Genomic DNA, 22,691 nt, shown 5'->3' with positions numbered 1-22,691 from the left:
AATTGCCATCAGCGCCTGAGTCCAGGCAGGCCAGAGCAGAGAAGAGAGTAGTGCCAAACTGCAACTGGGCGCTGATAGTCAACCTAGAGGGAGAAGCAGCGTCTAGGAACCCCCCTCTGATGGAAACTAGACGCTGTCTTTTCCCGACGGTTTGGGACATCGGGTAGCTATGTGTCCCCTCTGCCCACAGGAAAAGCAGATGACACCAGACCGAGAACCTGGGGTAGAGAAGACCGCTTTGGACACCTCCATTGACTCCACGGAGTCGCCTACAGAGCTGGCTGGGAGACCTGTCTGGTGGAAGACGGGAGCCAGACGCTTTTTAGGCCGTGAGGACGTGGGTGCTGAAGAGACCTCGAGCCTCCGCTCCGCCTGGCGGATGTCTATGCGAGAGGCAACCACAATCAAGGACTCTAAAGTAGCAGGCACCTCACGTGTGGCCAGTGCGTCTTTGACGAACCCTGCCAGGCCCTCCCAGAACACAGGGACAAGGACCTTATCGGGCCAGTCCAGCTCTGCGGCAAGTGTCCTAAAGTGTACGGCAAAGTCCCCGACTGAAGTGGACCCTTGCCGAAGTCGTAGGAGGCGCAGCGCGGAGTCGTGGGTGACTTGAGGCCCGAGGAACACCATTCTCATGGCCCCAAGATAAGATGCTAAGTTAGTCACCACCCGATCTCCGCGCTCCCACAACGGCGTAGACCACTTCAGCGCTCTCCCTGTGAGCAGGGACTGGACGAAGGCTACCCTCGCCTTCTCGGTAGCGTAAAGATTCGCGGACAGCTCTAAGTAGGTGGTAACTTGGTTTATAAACCCACGGCACTCGGAGCTGTCCCCGCTAAAGCGCTCTGGAAGCGCAAGGCGAGGAGACCTTCCGCCCAATAGCACAGCCTGGGTAGCCGCCTGGGTGGCGACTGTCGTCAGAGCAGTCTTGTCGGAGGAAGACTGCTCCACTGCTGCCAATCGTGATTCCAACTGCTGCACATAACGCAGCAACTGCTGCTGCTCTTCAGCCATAGCCAGACCTTTGGCGCGACCGTAATGTTACGAGGGGGACCCGGGGAAGCGTGCCAAGATGGGGAATGGACAGCTTCCGCCGGTCAAGGTCCACTGTGCGGTGTAAGGGACCGCTGCTATGGTGGGTGAAGAGTGAGCGGGTTGCTGCTAGCGATCGTCTGGAATGTCACAGACGATCTATGTACACCGGTCTGCTCTAACCCGTGTGGGTTGTATGGCAGGGATCACACGGCTCGGTGTACCTGTTGCACGGGGAAGCACAGAGGTGCCCACGCACGTGTGCCAGTGGAAGTCACGAGAATATGGCACCAGGGTAGCACAGAGGTGCCCACGCACGTGTGCTTTCAATAACCAGGTGAGTCCAGTGGAGACTCGAGGAGCTCACCTGGGACAGGAACACGGCCTGTAGAAGGAGCTACTGCCGGAGCAGTAAGGCAGGGACACGGCCTGCAAACCAGGGGCTGCCTAAGCAGCAAGGGCAAAGCCCACAGAGGAAGATAATGCCTGAGCAGTGGCGTGGCAGCACGCTGCCAGACATCCAAACATAGAAGGACGGTCGCGCACCGCCATGATGGCAGGAGGAGCTTTTAAGGAGGTGTAGCTCCAGCCAAGGGCGGGCGCGAGGCGGAGATGACGGACTTGACCCAATCAGGATCCACGACATCCCAGCCTGGCCAGTCAGGATTCACCACGTCACCAGCCTTGTCATCAAGCCGTGTGACGTCAGTGGGCGAATCAGGATCCACCAAGCATAGCACATGCTCACCCTCCTGCCTCTGGGAAATAGAGGCGGGATCCTCGGTCTCACAATGTGTAGAGATAACGGGAGTCTCACTGCTTCCCTGAGCAGCAAACCTCTGCACATTGCGCAACCTCACAGACCTTCGAGGCTGCTGAGCAGGAGGAGCTGCGGCAGGAAAGGAATGGGAGACCGTCTCATTTCTTGCAACAGGAGTACCACTAGGTGTCACCCTTGTGCTGCCTCTCTGAGGAGGTTTCTCCTGCACTCTGCGCAGTCTGGCAGACCTTCGGCGCTGCTGAGGAGGAGCACTCGTGGCAGGCAAGGAGACTGCCTCGTTCCTTGCCACAGGAGAGCCACTAGGTGTAACACACATGACCAGAAGACTCACTGTTGTATTCTTATGCAATTTGTTGCATATTCTGTCAGTCGCTGATTTATGTTAATTTCATACAAACATAATAAGAACACATTTCTGTACCTGAAGTAAGACCCCAGATCCAACTCCCACCCCAATCTGACCACCCAGACTAAAAACGCAAGCTCCTTATAGTATTTGTTATAAAGATGCACTATTCATTGTTATGTATAGCTACAATTCCTCAGTACGTTATTGTGTGTGTGTGTGTGTGTGTGTATATGTATGTATGCATATATATATATATATATATAGATAGATATAGATATATATATATATATAGGCAATGATTGAGCAAAGTGATTCCACCAGAAAGCTGGCGTTAATTGCTTTTATAAGATGTAAAATGTTTACACAAGGTAGAGTTGTACAAAAAAAGTATAACTTTTGGCATTTTTACACCAGTTTTTCCCAGCTCTGTCAAAATGTGTGGATGTGGGCCTATCGCCACAGCTCGTCTAATTCATCACAAGCTGTGCCATCCCTCATGGCAGAAATCTTACTCCAGTCATTTGTAGCCGGGCGCATGCCTTGCGTCTGACCCTCCTGAGTAATTAGAAGGTCTGTGCCTCTTAATGAACCAGGAGCGTCTGACTCCAGCACTCCTTATCAAAACCAGCGTGAAAATTGCCTGTCTTGCTAGCGTTAAGGCCCCGTCACACACAGAGATAAATCTTTTGCAGATCTGTGGTTGCAGTGAAATCATGGACATATTGTTCCATTTGTACACAGCCACAAACCTGGCACTGATTGTCCACAATTTCACTGCAACCACAGATCTGCCGCAGATTTATCTCTGTGTGTGACAGGGCCATTAGACTCTGTAAGCCATAGCCAGTTTAGGATTAAGTGATAGACAGAAGCCTCCTGTACATTACTGACCCTGAGCTCACTATTATTTTAGACTTTATCTATACACTTAAAGGGGTTGTCCACTCCACTATTGGACAACTCCAACGTAATCAATTCAGGACCCCAATCTTAATAAAAACAATGGATAATTACCTCCTACAGGAACATAGTTCCAGTTTGTCGCCTCCGCTATTCCCAGTGGGTGATGTTGCATAGCTGTGTCATATGTCCGCTGCAGCAAATTAGTGGCCACTGTTTGCCTGCAGCCTTCACTACTCAGTCAGAGAAGTCCACTGTGATAAAATATTAATAGGCTGCAGCCAAACAGTGGCTGCTGATTAGCTGCAGTGGTCATGTGACACAACAATATCAAGTCGCCCACCAGAAATGCAACTTTGCTGGAATGAGCCCACTTTGGGAGGTATCTAATTTTTTGTTTAAACTTCGGGACCTGAATTGTTTAAGCAGTATTTGTTCAATAGTGGACAACCCCTTTAAAGCACCTCTGACATGGAAAAACTGATTTTTACATAAGTTAGTGGTTATCATTAGTTGGAAAAAAAAATGACAGTTTCAGTCTGCAATCATTTCATTTTTAGTCCTCACAGTATTGTGATTTGAATTCACGTTTTAGATTTCTTTTGGGGAAATGTCCCACCCAGTAATATAGGCTGGATGTGAGCCCTGTGAGCGTCAAGGTGCTGCTGTCTTCATTAGCTCCTATATCAGCACAGCTTCTATCCTGCATTTATTTCCTCTTCATATGCTTTCCTCCTTATCTGTAGTTTGTTTTCTCTGCCCTCCCTGGGACTGTACATGCTCTCTGCTCTCTACACACTGTGGAGGTCTGTGTAAAACCTTCTCCATATTGCTATTGTGACGCCCCTGGACTATCAGGTCATCACAGGGTACTGCACAAGCTGCTCTTCCATGCAGTATTCTGCCTCCCTCTTGGTTCTGGGTCCCTAACTAAATGGTGTTGCCTTCAACAGCAAATCAAATCCTAGATACACACTGCATCACACCCACCGGACACACCAGTGGACGGCTTGAGTGGAATAGAGTCGCCCACCTGGGGGGTCAGGGAGGGAAGGTGAGGAGTGTAGTTAGTTGGTCAGTGAAAGATTGAGAATGAGAGGAAGTTGGGAGCGGTGGATCCTTGAAAGGAGTCGGACCCCCGGTCGCAGGGGATTGTGGCAAGGGGCCTAGATCTGTCAAGGAGGACAGCCGGCAGCCAAACACTATCACCGGTCCGGGACCAAAGGCATGACGGGGTACACGGACCCTAGGTCGGGGAGTAGCTTCAGGCAACCCGACAATTCACCTGAGGAGAACGGAGCCTTTATGATCCGTTCCCACCCGCTCCAGAATCGGGGCATTAACGCAACGAGGGGGATAGGATTTTCCAAATCCAAAACGGTCCAGAAAATCCCAAGCGTGAGCGTGAGCCCAGAGAGCAAGCTCCCATACCGAACCATAGTAGGGAGCGGGGCCTGGCTAGTTTCATGCTACCGGACCCAGAAGTTGAAGTCAAACTAAGTGCCAGGAGGCAGGTCACGGATCACCAGGCAGCACCATTGGGGACGGGACCTGGACGATCTCCCCTCAGCGGCAGCGGTACCCAGAGACTTGGTTTACCCGGTGGTCAGTGCTTATGAACTGAGTCAGTACAAGAGTGATCCCTGCACCCACGGCACCCCCTCACTGAGTCCCGGGGCATTCCCCAACCCGTGGAGGGTTAGAACACCTTGCTGCCCCACTTCATCACCCGAGGTACTCTCAACGGCAGCGGTGGTACTTTCCAAATTACCGTACACCACGGGTGGCATCACGAACTACATACCAATTCCCCCCTATAAATATCCCCCTTACATTTGAGTGGTCGGACGACCCCTGGGTCCGGAGACCCTCGACCCACAGCGAACCCGGATCCGAGCAGCTCAGCTGCTTCCACGGAGGCGGCACACTATCACAAAGGTCGGGTTCAGGTGAGCATAAAGAATCGGATGTGATATGCTAATGACATGCAGCTCAATCTCTGCTGTGAGCGTGAGCCGAGTGTCATCTGTTGTGAGCCGAGTGTCATCTGCTGTGAGTGTAACCGAGTGTCGTTCACTGTGATCTGATTCCCTCACATACGAAAATCAGAGGATAAGAGAGGAGATAGAGAGATTAATTTCGCCATCTTCTGCGTATATATCTCAGTACACTGAGATGTCATCAGTGCAGTCTTGAAGTAGCGTGTGATCCGAGACACACTGCCAATCACAGCATGATGTTCTCATGTGGTGTTCAGCTTTGCACTCGTTGGGTGTCATGGCAGTGTCAGACTCTATTCACACCACAAGAGTCTAACAAACAACCTGAGGTCTCTTAGTTGTTTAGTCTGACTCGGGCATCGGCTATTTTAGCTTTACTGCTCTCCAGTTCAGCAGGAGTTAATTCCTGCTGGCTTTGTGAACTGCTGTTAGAAGTTCAGGCTAATTGGACCACTCACAGATGCCTTCACTCTTTATAAGGTACTGGATCCGGTTGCTCCTCACCAAATATACCTCAGCATTGCTCCAGCGATATCCACCCTTATTGTAGTGATCCAGAGCCTGGTGATCTGTTGTTTGCTTTCCTGTGAGGTGTGAAAATATCCCTGTTGTTAGTTTATTTCCTCCTGGGCACTAATTGTCTCTCCCCTGTGTCTGATTACAGTGTGCATGTGTTTTGGTTTTTCCCATGTCTGTGGTATGTGTGGGGCTTGCTTCTCCGATTCCAGCCCTCTTCTGGGGTGGGCGAGAGGGGGTGTTAGATTAGGGTTCGGTCAGGAGTTAGGGTCACGCTGGTGGTCCAGACCTGGCTACTATTAAGGCTACCCTAGTCTGAGGACCAATTTAGAGCTCCCTGCTGCAGTTACCCTGACACCCCCCTGACAGATGTGATTTGTTTTCCTCCATCCATTTAGAGCTGATTGAAAAAAACCTCACAGATCTTGTCTGCAACATTGACACTAACATTGGCCCGCATGCACTACGAGATTTTCTCACATTGCACTCATCTGATTTAAACACTAATGTGAGTGAGCACAAACACTGAGAGAAGGGAAGGGGCCGCAGATGACCATCAGGAGCGCTTACAGATTTGTGCGAATTTTCAAAAGGATTTATGGAAACTCTGCAGCAGCAAAATGGTAAAAACGTTTTAGAGAATACTATTTAGTAATTTGCTTAACCTTGCATTTAGGAAGCAAATGGACAATAAAAATTTCTATTTGAAGGTTTACATTGCCTTTAAATAATCTGAACCAGATTTATTGCTAAAGACGGGCTGCCTGACAAACATATGTAACAGATATTATATATAAACCATGTCTACACTTAAAAAGTAAGATTGTACTGGTGTGTACCTAAAATAGAAAGATGGACGTAAGTGCAAGAGTAAAGGGTGCTTTACACGCTGCAACATCGCTAGCTATCGTGTGCGATAGCACCCGCCCCCATCGTTCGTGCGACATTTGGTGATCGCTGCCGTAGCAAACATTATCGCTACGGCAGCGTCACACGCACATACCTTTTCAGTCGCTGTGACCGCCAAACAATCCCTCCTTCAAGGGAGAGGTGCATTCGGCGTCATAGCGACATCACTGCGGCGTCACTAAGCGGCCGCCCAATAGCAGAGGAGGGGAGGAGATGAGCGGCCAGAACATGCCGCCCACCTCCTTCCTTCCTCATTGCCGGTGGACGGCAGGTAAGGAGATGTTCGTCGTTCCTGCGGTGTCACACGTAGCGATGTGTGGTGCCGCAGGAACGACGAACAACCTCGCTACTGACCAGACAACGATTTTTGGTAAATGAACGACGTGTCACAGACCAACGATTTTTAACTCTTTTGCAATCGTTTAAGGTCGCTCATAGGTGTCACACGCTGCGTTGTTGCTAATGACGCCGGATGTGCGTCACAAACACTGTGACCCCGACGATATATCGTTAGCGATGTCGCAGCGTGTAAAGCACCCTTTAAAGGACAATAATGACCAATTGGAGAAATACATAAAACCAACAAGAAAAACGAAACAAGGTGTAAATACAGTATATACTACATACTTTATTAATACATGACAAACAAGTTGACTGGAAACTTTTTGTCATGTATTAATATTAATAACGTATGTAGTATATATTTAGACCTTGTTACATTTTTACTTGTTGTTTTTACATTTTTCTAACAGCCTAAAGGGTCTCTCCAGGCAATCCCATAGGCTATATCTATTGCTGGGCAATAAGTAGTGTAAAAAAAGACAGGATTTAAAGGGAACCTATCAGTGGATTCATGCTGCCTAAACCACCAATCAGAGCCTGTCTGCACGATTGCGGCCAGGTATATTATGCTCTGAAACGCGCCGGCATTTAAAGATCCCCACACTTCTTTAGTTAATTGACAGGTCTCTTCATATGTACACACATAGGACAGACCTGTAAATCAACTAGAGCAATGGGGAAAGAACACGAGAGGATTGTAGAGAAAAACATACCTGGCTGCCATTGTGCATATGGGTTCGGATTCATGCTGCCATTGTTTTGGGCAGCATGATTCTAATCACAGGTTCCCTTTAAAGAAGACATAAGACAGAATTCCTGTGTCTTGCGCTGACCCCCATAGGCCATGCATTGGGTATGACACAAAGAATATGGCAAGTGTCTCCATCTCAGAGTTTTGCTAAATCATACTGCCATCTGGTAAAATCAAGTTCTGTATAAAATCAAAAGCCTAAGGTGTAATATGGCCACTATATTACTACTTTGTATGGAGTTGTCGATTAGTCATGTGCAGGAGCCCTTAAGGCCGCTTTACACGCTGCGATATCGTTACCGATATCGCTAGCATGCGTTCCCGCCCCCATCGGTTGTGCGACACGGGCAAATCGCTGCCTGTGGCGCACAACATCGCTCAGACCCGTCACACTACTTACCTGCCTAGCGACTTCGCTGTGACCAGCGAACCGCCTCCTTTCTAAGGGGGCGGTTCGTTTGGTGTCACAGCGACGACACTAAGCGGGCGCCCAATAGAAGCGGAGGGGCGGAGATGAGCGGGACAAACATCCCGCCCACCTCCTTCCTTCCTCATTGCGGGCAGCCGCAGGTAAGGTGAGGTTCCTCGTTCCTGTGGTGTCACACATAGCGATGTGTGCTGCCGCAGGAACGACAAACTACATCGTACCTGCAGCAGCAACGATAATTGGGAATAGGCGGGGATGTCACCGATTAGCGATTTTGCACGTTTTTGCGACGATGCAAAATTGCTCATAGGTGTAACACGCAACGACATCGCTAACGCAGCCAGATGTGCGTCACAAATTCCGTGACCCCAACGAGATCGCTCGAGCGATGTCGTAGCATGTAAAGCGGCCTTTAGACAACATAAACTGTCTCTCGTGACAAGATGGCGCTGTATTTTTTCCCACTTTCTTCTGTCTTTATCCAAACCCTGCCATTGGGATAAAGCCGTAATGTAAAATACCCAAGATTATACTTGTATTTTTATTGCTTCTATTTCCCTTGCTTTTTTATTTTTATTACTTTTTATTTATCTTTTTGCTAAAAATCCATATCAGAAATTAACTTGTAACTATACTATTTCCTGATGTAAAGGTCATACTTACGATAAGGACGACTCCCCAGTTACTGTCCTGTAGAATAGGACATGGACTCATCACCGCTGTCATCATGTTATAAGCCCCAAATCCGGTCCCCACCACGGACAACAGCACAAGGATTATGAGGGACCTGAGGGTGCAATGTCAAATTGAAGTGTTACCTCTGCAACATCACCACTATATTATTATTATTATTATGCTTAGCCCTTTGTAATGAATCCTGTGAAGCCAAATCTTACAATAATAGGACGTAATGAGGAAGGTAAGAGATCAGGAATTTACTGACAATATGGATTTCTGCTAGGTCAGAGCTGGAGGAGATCAGATCGTCATTTATAACAGCAACTAATTTTATTCTAGCTTCTGGGCAACTATGAATAATCTATGCCAGGGTCGCCCAACCTTTACTTACCAGTCATATTACCGTTTTCTTAAATTTGGCAATAGGGCCTTTGGGCAAAACTACAACCCCTACAGCTACTCCTCTGCGATATGAATATGCAACTTGCAGGATGTAATATGAACATTCCTGCCATTAAAGGGGTTGTCCACTACTCAGACATACCCTTCTCAATCACTATGATTCGCCTAAGTCAAATAATAAAACCTATACTCACCTCCGGGACCGGTGTCGGTTCACCAGGGCTCACATGACTTGATAAATATGACTGCTTTCTCACTTCACAAACAATATTTACAGTCCTGTGCAAAGGTTTTAGGCAGGTGTGGAAAAATTGCTGCAAAGTAAGAATGCTTTCATACATAGAATTGCAAATAGTTTATTTTTAACGGTTAATAAAATGAAAAGTCAATGACCAAGAGAGAAATCTAAATCAAATCAATATTTGGTGATCACCTTTTGCCTTCAAAACAGAATTAAAGGATCAATTATTCTTGCACAGTTTTTAAAGGAACTCAGCAGGCAAATTGTTCCAAACATTTTGGAGAACTAACCACAGATCTTCTGTTGTGTGATGTGTGAGGCCTGTGCAAATTCTTCTGTTCTTTAATATAATCCCAGACAGACTCAATGTTGAGATCAGAGCTCTGAGGCCGTATCATCACTTCCAGGACTCCTAGACTGACCCTCAGCCTATGGGACCTAAATTGTCCCTTATCCCATAGGTACGCCAAATGGTGGCAAGTTCTGGACCGCCAGCGTAGTCCTAACTCCTGAGTAGCCCTGGTCTAACACCCTCGTGGAAGGCTGGGACAGGAGTAAAGAATCTCACAAATACCGACAGAAGGGGAAAAAATCAATACTCAAACTCACAGCAAGCACACACGGGAAAAGACAATACGTGTTCAGGGAGAAATAAAGTACAGGGAGGAAATAAACAACAAGGATATTTCCACAGCACAGCAAATTGCATACAACAGTTCACCAACAACTGGATCACCACACACAAAAACCAATATCGCTAGAGCAAAGCTAGAGCTATCTATCTTCGGCATGTGAGGCTAAGTTCCACCATTTTTAATATGGTGCGGGCAGCTTTGATAGGACGTCAGCAACCTGGAAACCCATCAGCAATTCACCAGCCAGCAGGAATTAACTTCTGCTACACCGATCACCAGAGAGCACTAAACAGTCGACTCCAACTCTGGCTAAGCATCTAAGAAGCAACAGGTTGGCTGCCAGACTATGCAATGTGAACAGAGTTTGGAATGGTCATGGCACCTAGTGATTGAGGGGAGGACACCGCAAGACAGTGTCTGCCTGTATTTCTCAGCATAGAGGACTTTAAGAAATGGCCAACATTGATGACCATAGATGCAGTGGTTGGCCAAGGAAATTCAGTGCAGGAGATGAAAGACCTCACTGAACTTCAAAATCTGAAGATGTCCAGCACTGCTATCAACTCAGAACTGGCAGCAACCAGTGGAACCCAGTTACACTTATCTGGTGTTTGGAGAAGAAGTGGTCATCGTGGAAGAATTAAGGCCAAAAACCAAACCTTCATCATTGAAATAAGGCAAAGTGACTAAACTATGCACTAAAACATAGGAACCTTTGTACAGAAAAATTACAGCAGGTGCTCTGGACTGATGAGACAAAATGTAAGATATTTGACTGTAACTGAAGGCAGTTTGTCTGCTGAATGGCTAGAGAACCATACTATAATAAGTGTCTGCAAGCAACAGTAAAGCACAATGGAGGGTGCTTGGAAGTTTGCATTTTAGCAAATTGGGATTTGGTTTGAATTACTGTTGTCCTCGATGCTGAGAAATACATGCAGATACTTATCCATCATGTAATACCATCTGGGGAGGCATCGGATTGGTTCCAAGTTTATTCTTCAGCAGAACCACATCCACAAACATACAGGCGTCTGATCAGTTCCAAGTTTATTCTTCATCAGAGTCACATCCACAAACATACAGGCGTCTGATCGGTTCCAAGTTTATTCTTCAGCAGAATCACATCCACAAACATACAGCCAATGTAAATTAAGAACTATCTTCAGTGTAAAGATGAGCAAGGATTCTTGGAAGTGATGATGTCGCCCCTCTGGGCCCTGATCTCAATAGTGGCAAGTCTGTGTTGGATTACATGAAGAGACAGAAGTATTTGCACAAGTCTACATCCACAGATCTGTAGTTTGTTCTCTCAGAACTTTGGAAGAACCTCCCAGCCGGATTCCTTCAAAAACTGTGTGCAAGTATACCTAGAGGAATGGATGAAGGCAAAGTATGGTCATAACAAATATTGATATGATTTAGATTTCTCTTTTGTTCATTCAATTTGCATTTTGTTAAAGAGGTTGTCCACTACTTAAACAATGATGACCTAGTCTTAAGGGGGCTTTACACGCAACAACATCGCTAATGAGATGTCGTTGGGGTCACGGAATTCGTGACGCACATCCGGCCTCGTTAGCGACGTCGTTGCGTGTGAAACGCAGGAACAACCATTAACGACCAAAATTACTCACCCAATCATTGATCGTTAATACGTCGTTCTAATCCCAAATATTGTTGCTGTTGCAGGACGCGGGTTGTTCGTCATTCCTGCGGCAGCACACATCGCTATGTGTGACACCGCAGGAACGAGGAACAACACCTTACCTTCGGCCGCCGGCAATGAGGAAGGAAGGAGGTGGGCAGGATATTCCGGCCGCTCATCTCCGCCCCTCCGCTTCTATTAGGCGGCCGCTTAGTGACGCCGCTGTGATGCCAAACGAACCTCCCCCTTAGAAAGGAGGCGGTTCACTGGCTACAGCGACGTTGCTGGGCAGGTAAGTATGTGTGACGGGGACTAACGATGTTGTGCGCCACGGGCAGCGATTTGCCCGTGACGCACAAACGACAGGGGCGGGTGCTTTCACCAGCGACATCGCTAGCGATGTCGTTGCGTGTAAAGCAGCCTTTAGGATAGGTCATGAATGTCTGACACTTGGTTGGGTACTGATATAAATAAATGTGCAGTACTTGGTCTTGGCCACTAACAGAAGATTGAGCACCTTCAGAACTGAGCATTTCCAGCCTTTGGTATCGGGAACAGTTGATTGGCAAGGGTGCCGGTTGTCAGACCCCGGCTAGGTCTTCAATGTTTAAGTAGAGAACAATCTCTTTAACTGATAGATAACAAATAAACTAATAACACTTCTTTTTTTTTTTTTTAAAACATTTTTTCTACACCATCGTCATAGTTATGACAAAAACGAGAATATAGCTGAAACCCAACTGTTTAAAGGGGTTGTCCATTTCTTTCTTCTCTAAAGTTATCTATTCAGTCTGTATAACAACACCAACATGGCCATGTTTCTACTTTAACATGCTAAATCATGATGTCAAGTTCTCTTTATTAGAATAGCAGCTCCCAAACATGGTAGAGTAGGTGAGACATGTGGTGTTGGGCTATGGGGTCAAAGGCAGTAGATATCAGTACTTAATAGTGAGATTAACCATTAATTTGGTGATAACATTAAGTTATTTGGCCAGCTATAAAGTTTGATAGACATTGTGTTATTAGACTAACTGCAAGTCACTATGAGCCAATATTTCTCTGGAAACAAAATCATGTACTATTCAGATGTAACAACCAAGGTTGATCTACAGCCTTACGATAAATATGAGTAAAACCTGTGCAAATGAATTACATGATCTGCAACTACGAAGAGTATGACTTGTCTCAGAAAAATTACTTATTGAAAATGTAAACTATACTTGTCGTATACCTGCCTAAAATTGTATTGACTAAAATACAGTAGGTTCTCAATTTCCTTAGCTAAAGATGTCTTTACTTCTGTAATTTAGGCTAATAAATTGGTTTACACATTTTGTAGTGTTTTTCAGATTACAGTCTATTCCCATTAATTTGGGGCACTTACCTGCTAGGTAAAAACAAGGCAATTAGACAAGCCAAAGGATTAGCCATGGAGCCCAGGGCAGCAGAGAGATGGTAGGCCAAATTACCGTATGGCATGCAAGAGTATGTCTGTATAGACGGCAGGACGCCGTTGGTGAGAGCATTCACCCATCCAGTAAGGAAGTAAATGAGAGCATAGTGAGCCCAAGAATAGTTTACTAAATTATTATCAGAGTCTGAAGACATCCTGCCGCCATGATGGATGTCTTCTGTGCTTTTATTTGTATCTGAAGGACCGGTGTTACATGATACCTCTATATCAGTTGTTGAGTAGGAGTTCAGGGTGACTGTACTTTGAAGTAAGGACGTATTGGAGCTGTCTTCCTGGGAAACCCTAGTTAGGAAGAAAAAAGCCACCAGGCAGCAGAGCATCATAATTGACAGTAGAAACATGAAGACCTGAACTGAGAAGTTAGCTGGAAGGTATTGCGTTTCTATGTGGTATCCATCATCTGTAGCATTCAACCAGGTTGTATTATCATTCCTTGTAATATTAACACACTTCATCATCCCGACGCCTTGAATCAAGGACAACAATCCTGGGATGAGACCACTGAGGCCCTCTCCAATGAAATATGTTGTGATGTATTTGGGTTGCAGCTGCATCATGAATGGCAAGAAGGTCACTGATGAAGTACAGTCCACCACCGACAGAAAGAAGGTTAGAATCAGGAATCCAGTACTGTGCATCTGCCCTGCGATCCATGTGGTCTCTTTCCAGAAAAAAGCCAGGAGAAACAAGGCCATGATTCCAAGAGCAATAATGATGTATATAACAGCGATTTCCTTCACCAAGCCAGGCTTCACCTTGTGCATTACAGTAACAAATAGAGGCCCTATGTTGGCCATCTGGATGAGTATAGTAAGGTAGGATGGTAAGTACCATCCTTCAGGAAGATCATTCACAATAAGTGGAAGTTCTACCCATAGACCATTGATGGCAACCCATGCACCGGTTCCAAAGAGGCAGGCCAACAGGTGAGTAAGAAAGGCCATGTCTAGCAACCTTACCTGGACCACAAAGTGTCCAAGCAGCAGAGACTGTCCAGACTGAAAGTTAAGGGATTATCAACAGTCAAAGGTAGATCTTTGTTCTTTGGCTGTGCCTCCTAGCTGAGACTTCTCCGTCCAAGAAGATATCAGCTCACAGACCCTGGAAAGAAAACAACATCAATCACATTAGTTACTATGGTAAAACTTTTCTCCAAATAATAAAGCATAAGGACTTTTCATTAAAGGTTTTAGGAATCTTAAGAAACACTTTTCTATATTAATGAAGAATTTCACATTTTAGTTTATCCAATGATTGCAATGTAGCATTTCATTGTAAAAGCAATGTAAAATGTTACCCACTCTATGCCAGGGCAGAGTATTAATTGCAACATAACCCATCCAATTATGGAACAGTCAGAGGGAAGTGAGGACGTCCATGACTCAATGTTCTCTCAGCAAATCACAAGGGTGAATAGAGAAGTCAAGAATGTATTCTTGTGTCCTGAGAGAAAGTACAGTCGTATTCTGTCACTGTATGTAAGGCAGTAACCAGCACTTTCCCTGATCCTGCCGCTTCTTATAAAATACTTTGCATCTTATCTCGTCTTCTGTAGCCAAAGTCCATTCTGTCATGAGCCAGCTCAACTCCTGAACCTCATGTCATATTCTTGAAGCTATCGAGTAGCCACATTCCATAAATATATGACAGCAATTATTTAGAAACCATGAATGCTTCTAATTGCCATTGCATATTTCATCAATTGCTTCTTTCCTGCACATTGTTGGTGCTTTGCCAACCACATTTTTTTCTGCAGTAGTAACAACCTGTGCAAGGAGACATCATTCATCTGCCTTCAACCAACCACTACCGGTCGTGTTCTGCAATGATCCTCTCTCCAGTTCTGGGCATCTATGGCCATCTTCTCGTGCAGGAGCAGAAAGACTGATAACTGTGGTGCCAACAATATTTCTGTTTTATGGAAGGTGACCATACAAAATTCACAAAAGTGGAAATTCCCTCTCGTCTCCTTTGCTGGGTGCAAGGTAGCATCTCTAATGCATTTGAGATGGGTCTTATAAACTCCCTAATGAATAATTACAATACAAATTATGATCTTTTACATACACAACGTTTTATCTCCATGGCATTTTTAGGGTCAACATTCTGTGCTGGTTGTATAACATATCTACACTTCGATTAGAGCAAAAAAAATTTGACACAGAGAACTATTAAGTCAGGGGAGACCTAAATCAAGAACTAGTATTGACAGCCTATAGGTACCACAAGGGGGAGCCCAGGAGCTTACTGCATACTGTTGTATTATCAAGTTCATTGTATAATCAGTACTCAAACAGCTCCAAAACTCTTTAAGGTGACAGATAAAGAGAACTTTATTGATATTGTTTATTGATATTGAGTGGCATTTAAGCTCTGTATCAGAAAAACTGAGATATTAATCTGCACAGATTTTTGGACTTAACCCTAGAACGCATACCTGGGGCCTCGCGGCCTGCTAGGTTACTTGTTTTCTATGGTAGATTTCTATGGTTGCGCGTTCTAGGGTTAAAGGAATTGTCCAGGACTTTTACATTGATGGCCTATCCTTTAGGATGGAAATTCAATATCCGTCAACCCTGCCAATCAGCTATTCTCAGTCACGAAGTTGCCCAGCACAGCTCCGTCAACTGCATAGTGGCCCTAAACACTTCCAGCCAGTACCAGGAACAGCTGGTTGGTGGAGGTGCCTTACCTTTCAGATTTTGATGATCTAGCCTAAGGATAGGCCATTGGTGTAAAAGTCCCAGACAACCCCTTTAAGTTTAAGTTAAAAGCACAGTGTTGAACGGTGGACATTCACTTTAAATCGTGAATTCAGCGTTGATGAGCCAATGGTATGTAAAAATGTAGCAATTCATAAACTTATATTGTCAGACATCTTGCTGTTATGACCAAAATTAGTCTTAATAAGAGCAGGGTCTTACAGCCTGTGGAAGCATATAGGCTGTATGAAATGGCAACCTATATTCTGCAGGACTGTAGGGCAATGAAGGGAATCAGTTGCTTGGCTACATAGGTGCCCCATTCTTTGTTCCTACAAAGGTAGTCCTGGCTTGCACCACACATTATCACAATTGGGCAGTCCGCAGTCACATAGAGTGACTTCATAAATCTGGTTTCAACTGTATACATGAATCTGATCAGCTCCTCTCGCTCAATAACACCCTGTTTATGTTTTGAACATGGCCGATTCCCTTTAAGTGACCACTCATAGATACTGAAAATAATGCTGGAATTTATACATGAAGGTAATCATTTGTGATCTTTCATACTTACTATGGTGAATTTGATAGAAGACCCCGTCACACATGCCTGCTGAAAAATGGAAAGCGGCCATAATACTAAAAGTTTTTCAATCCAGATGTCCTGACATAAGAACAGTCCCTGTAGATCTGGTACTGGCAAGAGAAGACGAGTATCTCCAACTCCACCTCCTGACACTCTGCCCCTTCTGTTAATCTTTGAACAGAGCAGTATTGCATGAACCCCCGCTCGATCCTCAGGATTGCAGTTACCTGTTTTCCATGAAATACCCATTAAATACCAACATACCCACCCAGCGGCTCCGCTAACTTCACAATGTCTTTCATTGTTTCTTTTCAGCAGACTTTATTTCTAGTTTCAGGATAACATCTCTTTCCTCATTATGCAAAGGAAGCTCCATCATTGTGCAATAACAAGTTCTGCAACATATTAAAGGATTAGTCCCAAAATATTGTTATGCCCTATTTACAGTAAACGGGATAATTTACAGATCGCTGGCATGGGACATAGGGGCTCTAGAAGACCGGCACCCAGATCTGCAGAGTGGAGGTGCACATACTCAACCTTCGCTCCATCTCATTACCGGTGGGACTGCTGGGGACAGCTGAGCTCTGTGCTTTGTTATTTTTAGCAGTCCAGTAGACAATGATAGGCGCAGTGTTCATGAATGTGCAGTTTCTCTCCATTCAAGACTGGGATCTTTAAATCACCACTCCAGCATTTGGCAGGGGGGGGGGAGGTCACTGTTGGAGGGGTGCTTTGAATCTGTCCCTTGTGCAGTGAATCAGGGTAGTGAATTTGTCCCGTTAAATTTAAGTGCCGTGCCCCCTGTCTTATACTCACTCTCTGGCGTTTTCACCTCTTAGTGACCCCGTTCTTCTCCCACAGTGCCATCTTGTACCCGTAACGTCTGACTATCTGGAAATCAAAAGTCACAACACAAGCTTTTAATGCAAGTCTATGAGAGCAGAACAATGCTCTCATAGACTTGAATTGAAGAGTGACCTCTGGCACGATCCATGAAACACTGGATCTGCCGGGAGGTTGCAAACTGCTGAAGAACAACGGGAGCAACACAGATAACAGATGAAGATGCAAGAGGGTGAGTAGAAGACAGGGGTAGGGGACTTAGATTTTATGCACCATTTCAGGGGTGAAATGAAAAAAACAAAAACACTTGAATAGTGTTTAATAGAATGGTTTGTGGTCCAGAGCTGCAATCTCAGAATCGGTGGAGATCCGTGCAGTATGATCCCCAGCAATCAATAAGTTGGCACCTATCCTTTGGATGAGGTTAGTTTAATATTTTGTGAATAAACGTCTAATACATCTTCTTGATCAGTTGAGGTTATCATCGGTGGTTGAATAGTTTAGATTACCAAAGTGACATGCAGTCCCTGACAGACGTTCTGTCGCTTATCCATGTTATGTAAATAAAAGTTTATAACCTGACTTTAAATTCATCCATTGGTTTTATAAATTACTCTGTTGAAAGCTGAAACCCTCCCAAATTTGGTTTAGGTTATGAAAATAAAGTTGCTGCAAAGCTGAAATATTGATCATTTAATGAACACAGAAAGGTCAGATTTTGGCAAGACAAATGTTTTGTCATCCACTGAAAGTAATGTGAAATTCAAACATATAATTAACTTCTAATACAAAGATATGTTGCATAACATTGGTGAATGAAGTTGTGGTGCTATTAGAGTCATATTTAATATTTTGTGAGTTCCATGAGCTTGAAGGACTGCATCCATGCGGTTCAACAATGATTCATAAAATGTATTGATGAAGTCATCAGGAATAGCAAATAATGCAGTCTTACTTGCCTCCCAGAGTTCATATAGATTCTTTGGTTTTGTCTACCAAGCTTCCTCTTTCATCCTACCCCAAACATGCTCAATGGTGTTCATGTAGGGTGACTAGGCTGGCCAGTCCTTGAGCATCTTGATCTTCTTTGCCAGGAGGAACTTTGTTGTAGAGATGGATGTATGAGCAGAATTTGACCCCTTTTATGATTGGGAATGTAAGAGGTAGCTAATACTTCTTGATATTTTAGGCTATTGATATTGCCTTCCACCTTGAAAATGTTTTGCACACCCCCATACTGAATGTAACCCCAAACCATGATCTTTCCACCACCAAACTTAACTGTTTTTGGCTCCAGTAGGTCTCCTGCAGTATTTGCAGTGGCTGTGGTGTCATTCAACTCAAGATTCATCAGAGAAATCCACCTTCTGCCACTTTTCCAGCGTCCATCTGTTTAGCAGGCTGTGGGACTTGGCAAATGCCACATGGGTTTTTAATTGCCTTTTGTTTAGTGCTGGCTTCTAGGCACTGATTCGACCATGGAGGCCATTTCGAGACAGAATCCTACAAACTGTTCTAGTTGACACAGGGACTTGAGGTGACCAGGCCTTTTGGAGCTCTGCTGCAGTGAAAGAGGAGCTGGCTTTGGATTTTCTAACCAACAAACGTTCCTCTTGAGCAGTTATCTTGCGATATCTGCCGGACCTGCGCTTGTCAAAAATCTCCAGTCTCTTCAAATCTTTTTTTAATTCTTTGTACTTGACGCTGAGACACATTAAAGGTGCCAGCCACCTCTGCAGTAGATCTGGTCTTCATCGTCTTGATAATCAAGGCTTTGGTCCCAGGGTGGATTATTGGCATGTTGTCAGAAGTCAAGTTGAAGTTCAAGTGAAGGTCTGGGGTGCTGGGTTTCTTTTTATACACTCCCACTAATTAACCGATCATTTAGTGAGCACAGTTGAGGATGTAAACTAGGATTGGGTACATTATATGACAAGGCGACAAAACCTTTGTCTTGCCAAAATCTGACCTTTCTGTGTTCATTAAATGATCAATATTTCAGCTTTGCAGCAACTTTATTTTCATAACCTAAACCAAATTTGGGAGGGTTTCAGCTTTCAAAAGAGTAATTTATGAAACCAATGGATGAATTTAAAGTCAGGTTATAAGTAGGGATGATTGAATACCAAAATATCCGCTTCAACGAATATCCGACGAATAGGTCGGCACTATTCGACTATTCGCGAATATTGGATGTGCAATGTAAATCTATGGGAAACTCGAATAATTTCACGTTGGGCCTAACGGCGAGCTGTGGTGACTGAGGAAAAGGCTAAAATGGATGTGAAGAGGCAGAAACAGTATGGGCACAGCCCATGCGTTACTGCATTTCTGGTGTATTTGAATAACGTGCTCAGAGCAGCACGTGGCGTTTAGTAGTCGCCAGAACAGATGTCAAACCAAAGTAATCGCTTTTTTGACAAACAGAACGCAGGTCTTTTGGTCTCTCTCTGTCTGTTGGTGTCTCCCTCTCCCCCCTCTCTCATACTCACCGATCACTGAAAGATCACCAGCGTGGCGCTGCATGGCTATCACACTGCTCCAGCGGCTCCTCCAGCTTTTGAAAATGCCGGCCGCTGATTATTCCATCTCATATTCCCTGCTTCTCCCGCCCACTGGCACCTATGATTGGTTGCATTCAGACGCGCCCCCACGCTGAGTGACAGCTCTCTCAGTGCAACCAATCATAGCCGCCGGTGGGCGGGTCTATGTAGTGCAGTAAAATAAATAATTTAAAAAAACAGCGTGCGGTCCCCCCAAATTTTGATACCAGCCAAGATAAAGCCACACGTCTGAAGGCTGGTATTCTCAGGATGGGGAGCTTCACGTTATGGGGAGCCCCCAGTCTAAAAATATCAGCCAGCAGCCGCCCAGAATTGACGCATCCATTAGATGCGACAGCCCCGGGACTCTACCCGGCTCATCCCGAATTGCCATGGTGCAGTGGCAATTGGGGTAATAAGGAGCTAATGGCAGCCCATAGCTGCCACTAAGTCCTAGGTTAATCATGGCAGGCGTCTATGAGACACCCCCAATGATGTAAGTGAAAGTAAATAAACGCATACACCCGAAAAAAATCCTTTGTTTGGATAAAAGACAAAAAAAACACCTTCTTTCACAACTTTATTAAAATCCCTAAATACCCCTCCAGGTCCGGCGTAATCCTCACAAGGTCTCGTGACGCATCCAGCTCTGCTACGTGAAGCTGACAGGAGCGGCCGTGGAACACTGCCGCTCTGTCAGCTCCATGCAGCAACTGAAGTGAGCCGCACAATCAGCGGTGACATCACTCAGGTTACCCTCGGCCACAGCTCACAGGTGGAGGACTGCAGCTAACCGCGGGTCACCTGAGTGATGGCACCACTGATCGCGTGGCTCACTTCAGTCACTCAGGGAATTTGCGGTCACCAGTGAGTCCTTCACTTGTGGTCGCAAATCAGGCCGCGGTGCACAGACAGAGCCGCGCGATGACAATGAAGTCGGGTGAAGTTCAACAGAGTTCATTCTGATCGCGCAGCACTGTCTCGCAGCCAGCCATGTTGTATGGGGATGTAGCAAGACGAGTGGGACCGCACTGTCAAAAATGCATCCAAAATGCTGATCGGTAATGTTTCCACTCACTGACAGCAAACAGAGATGGTGGGGAATGTTTCCATTCAATGACAGCAAGCAGACGTGTTGGTGAATGTTTCCATTCAATGACAGCAAGCAGTGATGATGGGGAATGTTTTCATTCACTGACAGCAAGCTGACGTTTTGGGGAATATTTCCGCTCACTGACAGCAAGCAGACGTGTTGGGGAATGTTTCCATTCAATGACAGCAAGCAGAGATGATGTGGTATGTTTCCACTCACTGACAGCAATCAGAAATGATGGGGAATGTTTCCATTCACTGATAGCAAGCAGAGATGGTGGGAAATGTTTCCATTCACTGACAGCAAACAGACGTGTTGGGGAATGTTTCCATTCAATGACAGAAAGCAGAGATGGTGGGCAATGTTTCCATTCACTGACAGCAAGCAGATGTCTTGGGGAATGTTTCCATTCAATGACAGCAAGCAGAGATGATGGGGAATGTTTCCACTCACTGACAGCAAGCTGACGTGTTGGGGAATGTTTCCATTCAATGACAGCAAGTAGATGTGTTGGGAACTGTTTACATTTAATGACAGCAACCAGAGATGATGGGGAATATTTCTATTTATTGGCAGCAAGCAGAGCATAGAGCATGGCTGGCTGCAAGACAGAGCCGTACCCGACTTCATTGTCATCGCGTGGCTCTGTCTGTGCCCCGCAGCCTGATTTGTGATCACAGGTGAAGGACTCACCAGTGACTGCAAATCCCCTGAGTGACTGAAGTGAGCTGCACGATCAGCGGTGCCGTCACTCAGGTGACCCGCGGCCAGCTGCAGTCCTCCACCTGAGAACGGTGGCCGCGGGTCACCTGAGTGACGTCACCGCTGATTGCGCGTCTCACTTCAGTTGCTGCATGGAGCTGACAGAGGCGGCTGTGATTGGTTGCAGTGAGAAAGCTGTCACTCAGCGTGGGGGCGCGTCTAAATGCAACCAATTATGGGCACTGATGGGCGGGGGAAGCAGGGAATACGAGATGGAATAATGAGCGCCCAGCATTTTCAAAAGCTGGAGAAGCCGCAAGAGCAGTGTGACAGCCGTGCAGCGCCGCGGCAGTGATCGGTGAGTGTGAGGGGGGGGAGGGATAGACTGACAGACAGAGAGAGAGAGCGAAAGACCTGCGTTCTGTTTGTCAAAAAAGCCATTTATGGAGCTGTTTGACACTGTGTTCAGCCCTTACAAAGACTATTTATTAGTTGGATCTAAGAACGCTCTCCCGCACACAATACAGTCTATGCAAACCGCCAGCTCCCTATGGCTGCGTGTTCACAAAATGGTCGCAGGCTTATATAGCCCCTGTACGGCCAAGCCAATCACAGTAACATCACAACAAAGATGGCTGTGGCGTTACTGTAAGGGCAAGCAACATCAGATGTGTTCATTGGCTGGAAAACAGGCGCCAGGAAGGCAGAAATGAAAATGAAAGTATCGAAGCGAATACCATATTAGCCGTCGGATAGCGAATAGTGGCGAATACATTCGCTCATCCCTAGTTATAAGCTTTTATTTACATAACATGGATAAGCAACAGACCTTCTGTAAGGGACTGTAGTTTACCTCAGGGATGGACATGCCACATGTGCAGCCAGTTCAGCAGCACAGGGGACTGTAGGGGAGGAGGGCCCATCACACGGCAGGTTACTCAGATGCTGCTTTGATCATTTTCCCCCTTGTAGATGTATAGGGAGGTTAAGGGTTAGGCCCACCCCTGCATCTGTAACCGACACACTTATGGCCTGTAACTGTAAATACTTTGTGTAGTTTGCCACCAGATGGCAGTGTGTATATCCTGGCACCTGGGTAGGCAGGAGGAGGAGAACAGGGACTATATAAGG

General features: G+C 45.8%; 1 protein-coding gene across 1 annotated transcript in view; it reads right to left on the bottom strand.

The window, feature by feature from the left end:
• Window positions 1-16,655, bottom strand: part of SLC52A3 (solute carrier family 52 member 3) — a 28,998-nt gene extending 12,343 nt beyond the window's left edge. Inside the window, exons 1-3 of the mRNA XM_075350520.1 lie at window positions 16,365-16,655; window positions 12,999-14,189; window positions 8,671-8,794 (exon numbers count right to left, since the gene is read on the bottom strand). Coding sequence (XP_075206635.1) covers window positions 8,671-8,794; window positions 12,999-14,032 — 1,158 coding nt within the window. The 5' untranslated portion in view covers window positions 14,033-14,189; window positions 16,365-16,655. The remainder of the gene's footprint in view (window positions 1-8,670; window positions 8,795-12,998; window positions 14,190-16,364) is intronic.
• Window positions 16,656-22,691: the final 6,036 nt, after the last annotated feature.

The sequence above is a fragment of the Anomaloglossus baeobatrachus genome, chromosome 5 (assembly GCF_048569485.1).
Source record: "Anomaloglossus baeobatrachus isolate aAnoBae1 chromosome 5, aAnoBae1.hap1, whole genome shotgun sequence".
Taxonomy (NCBI): domain Eukaryota; kingdom Metazoa; phylum Chordata; class Amphibia; order Anura; family Aromobatidae; genus Anomaloglossus; species Anomaloglossus baeobatrachus.
This window is presented reverse-complemented; position numbering and strand designations above follow the sequence as displayed.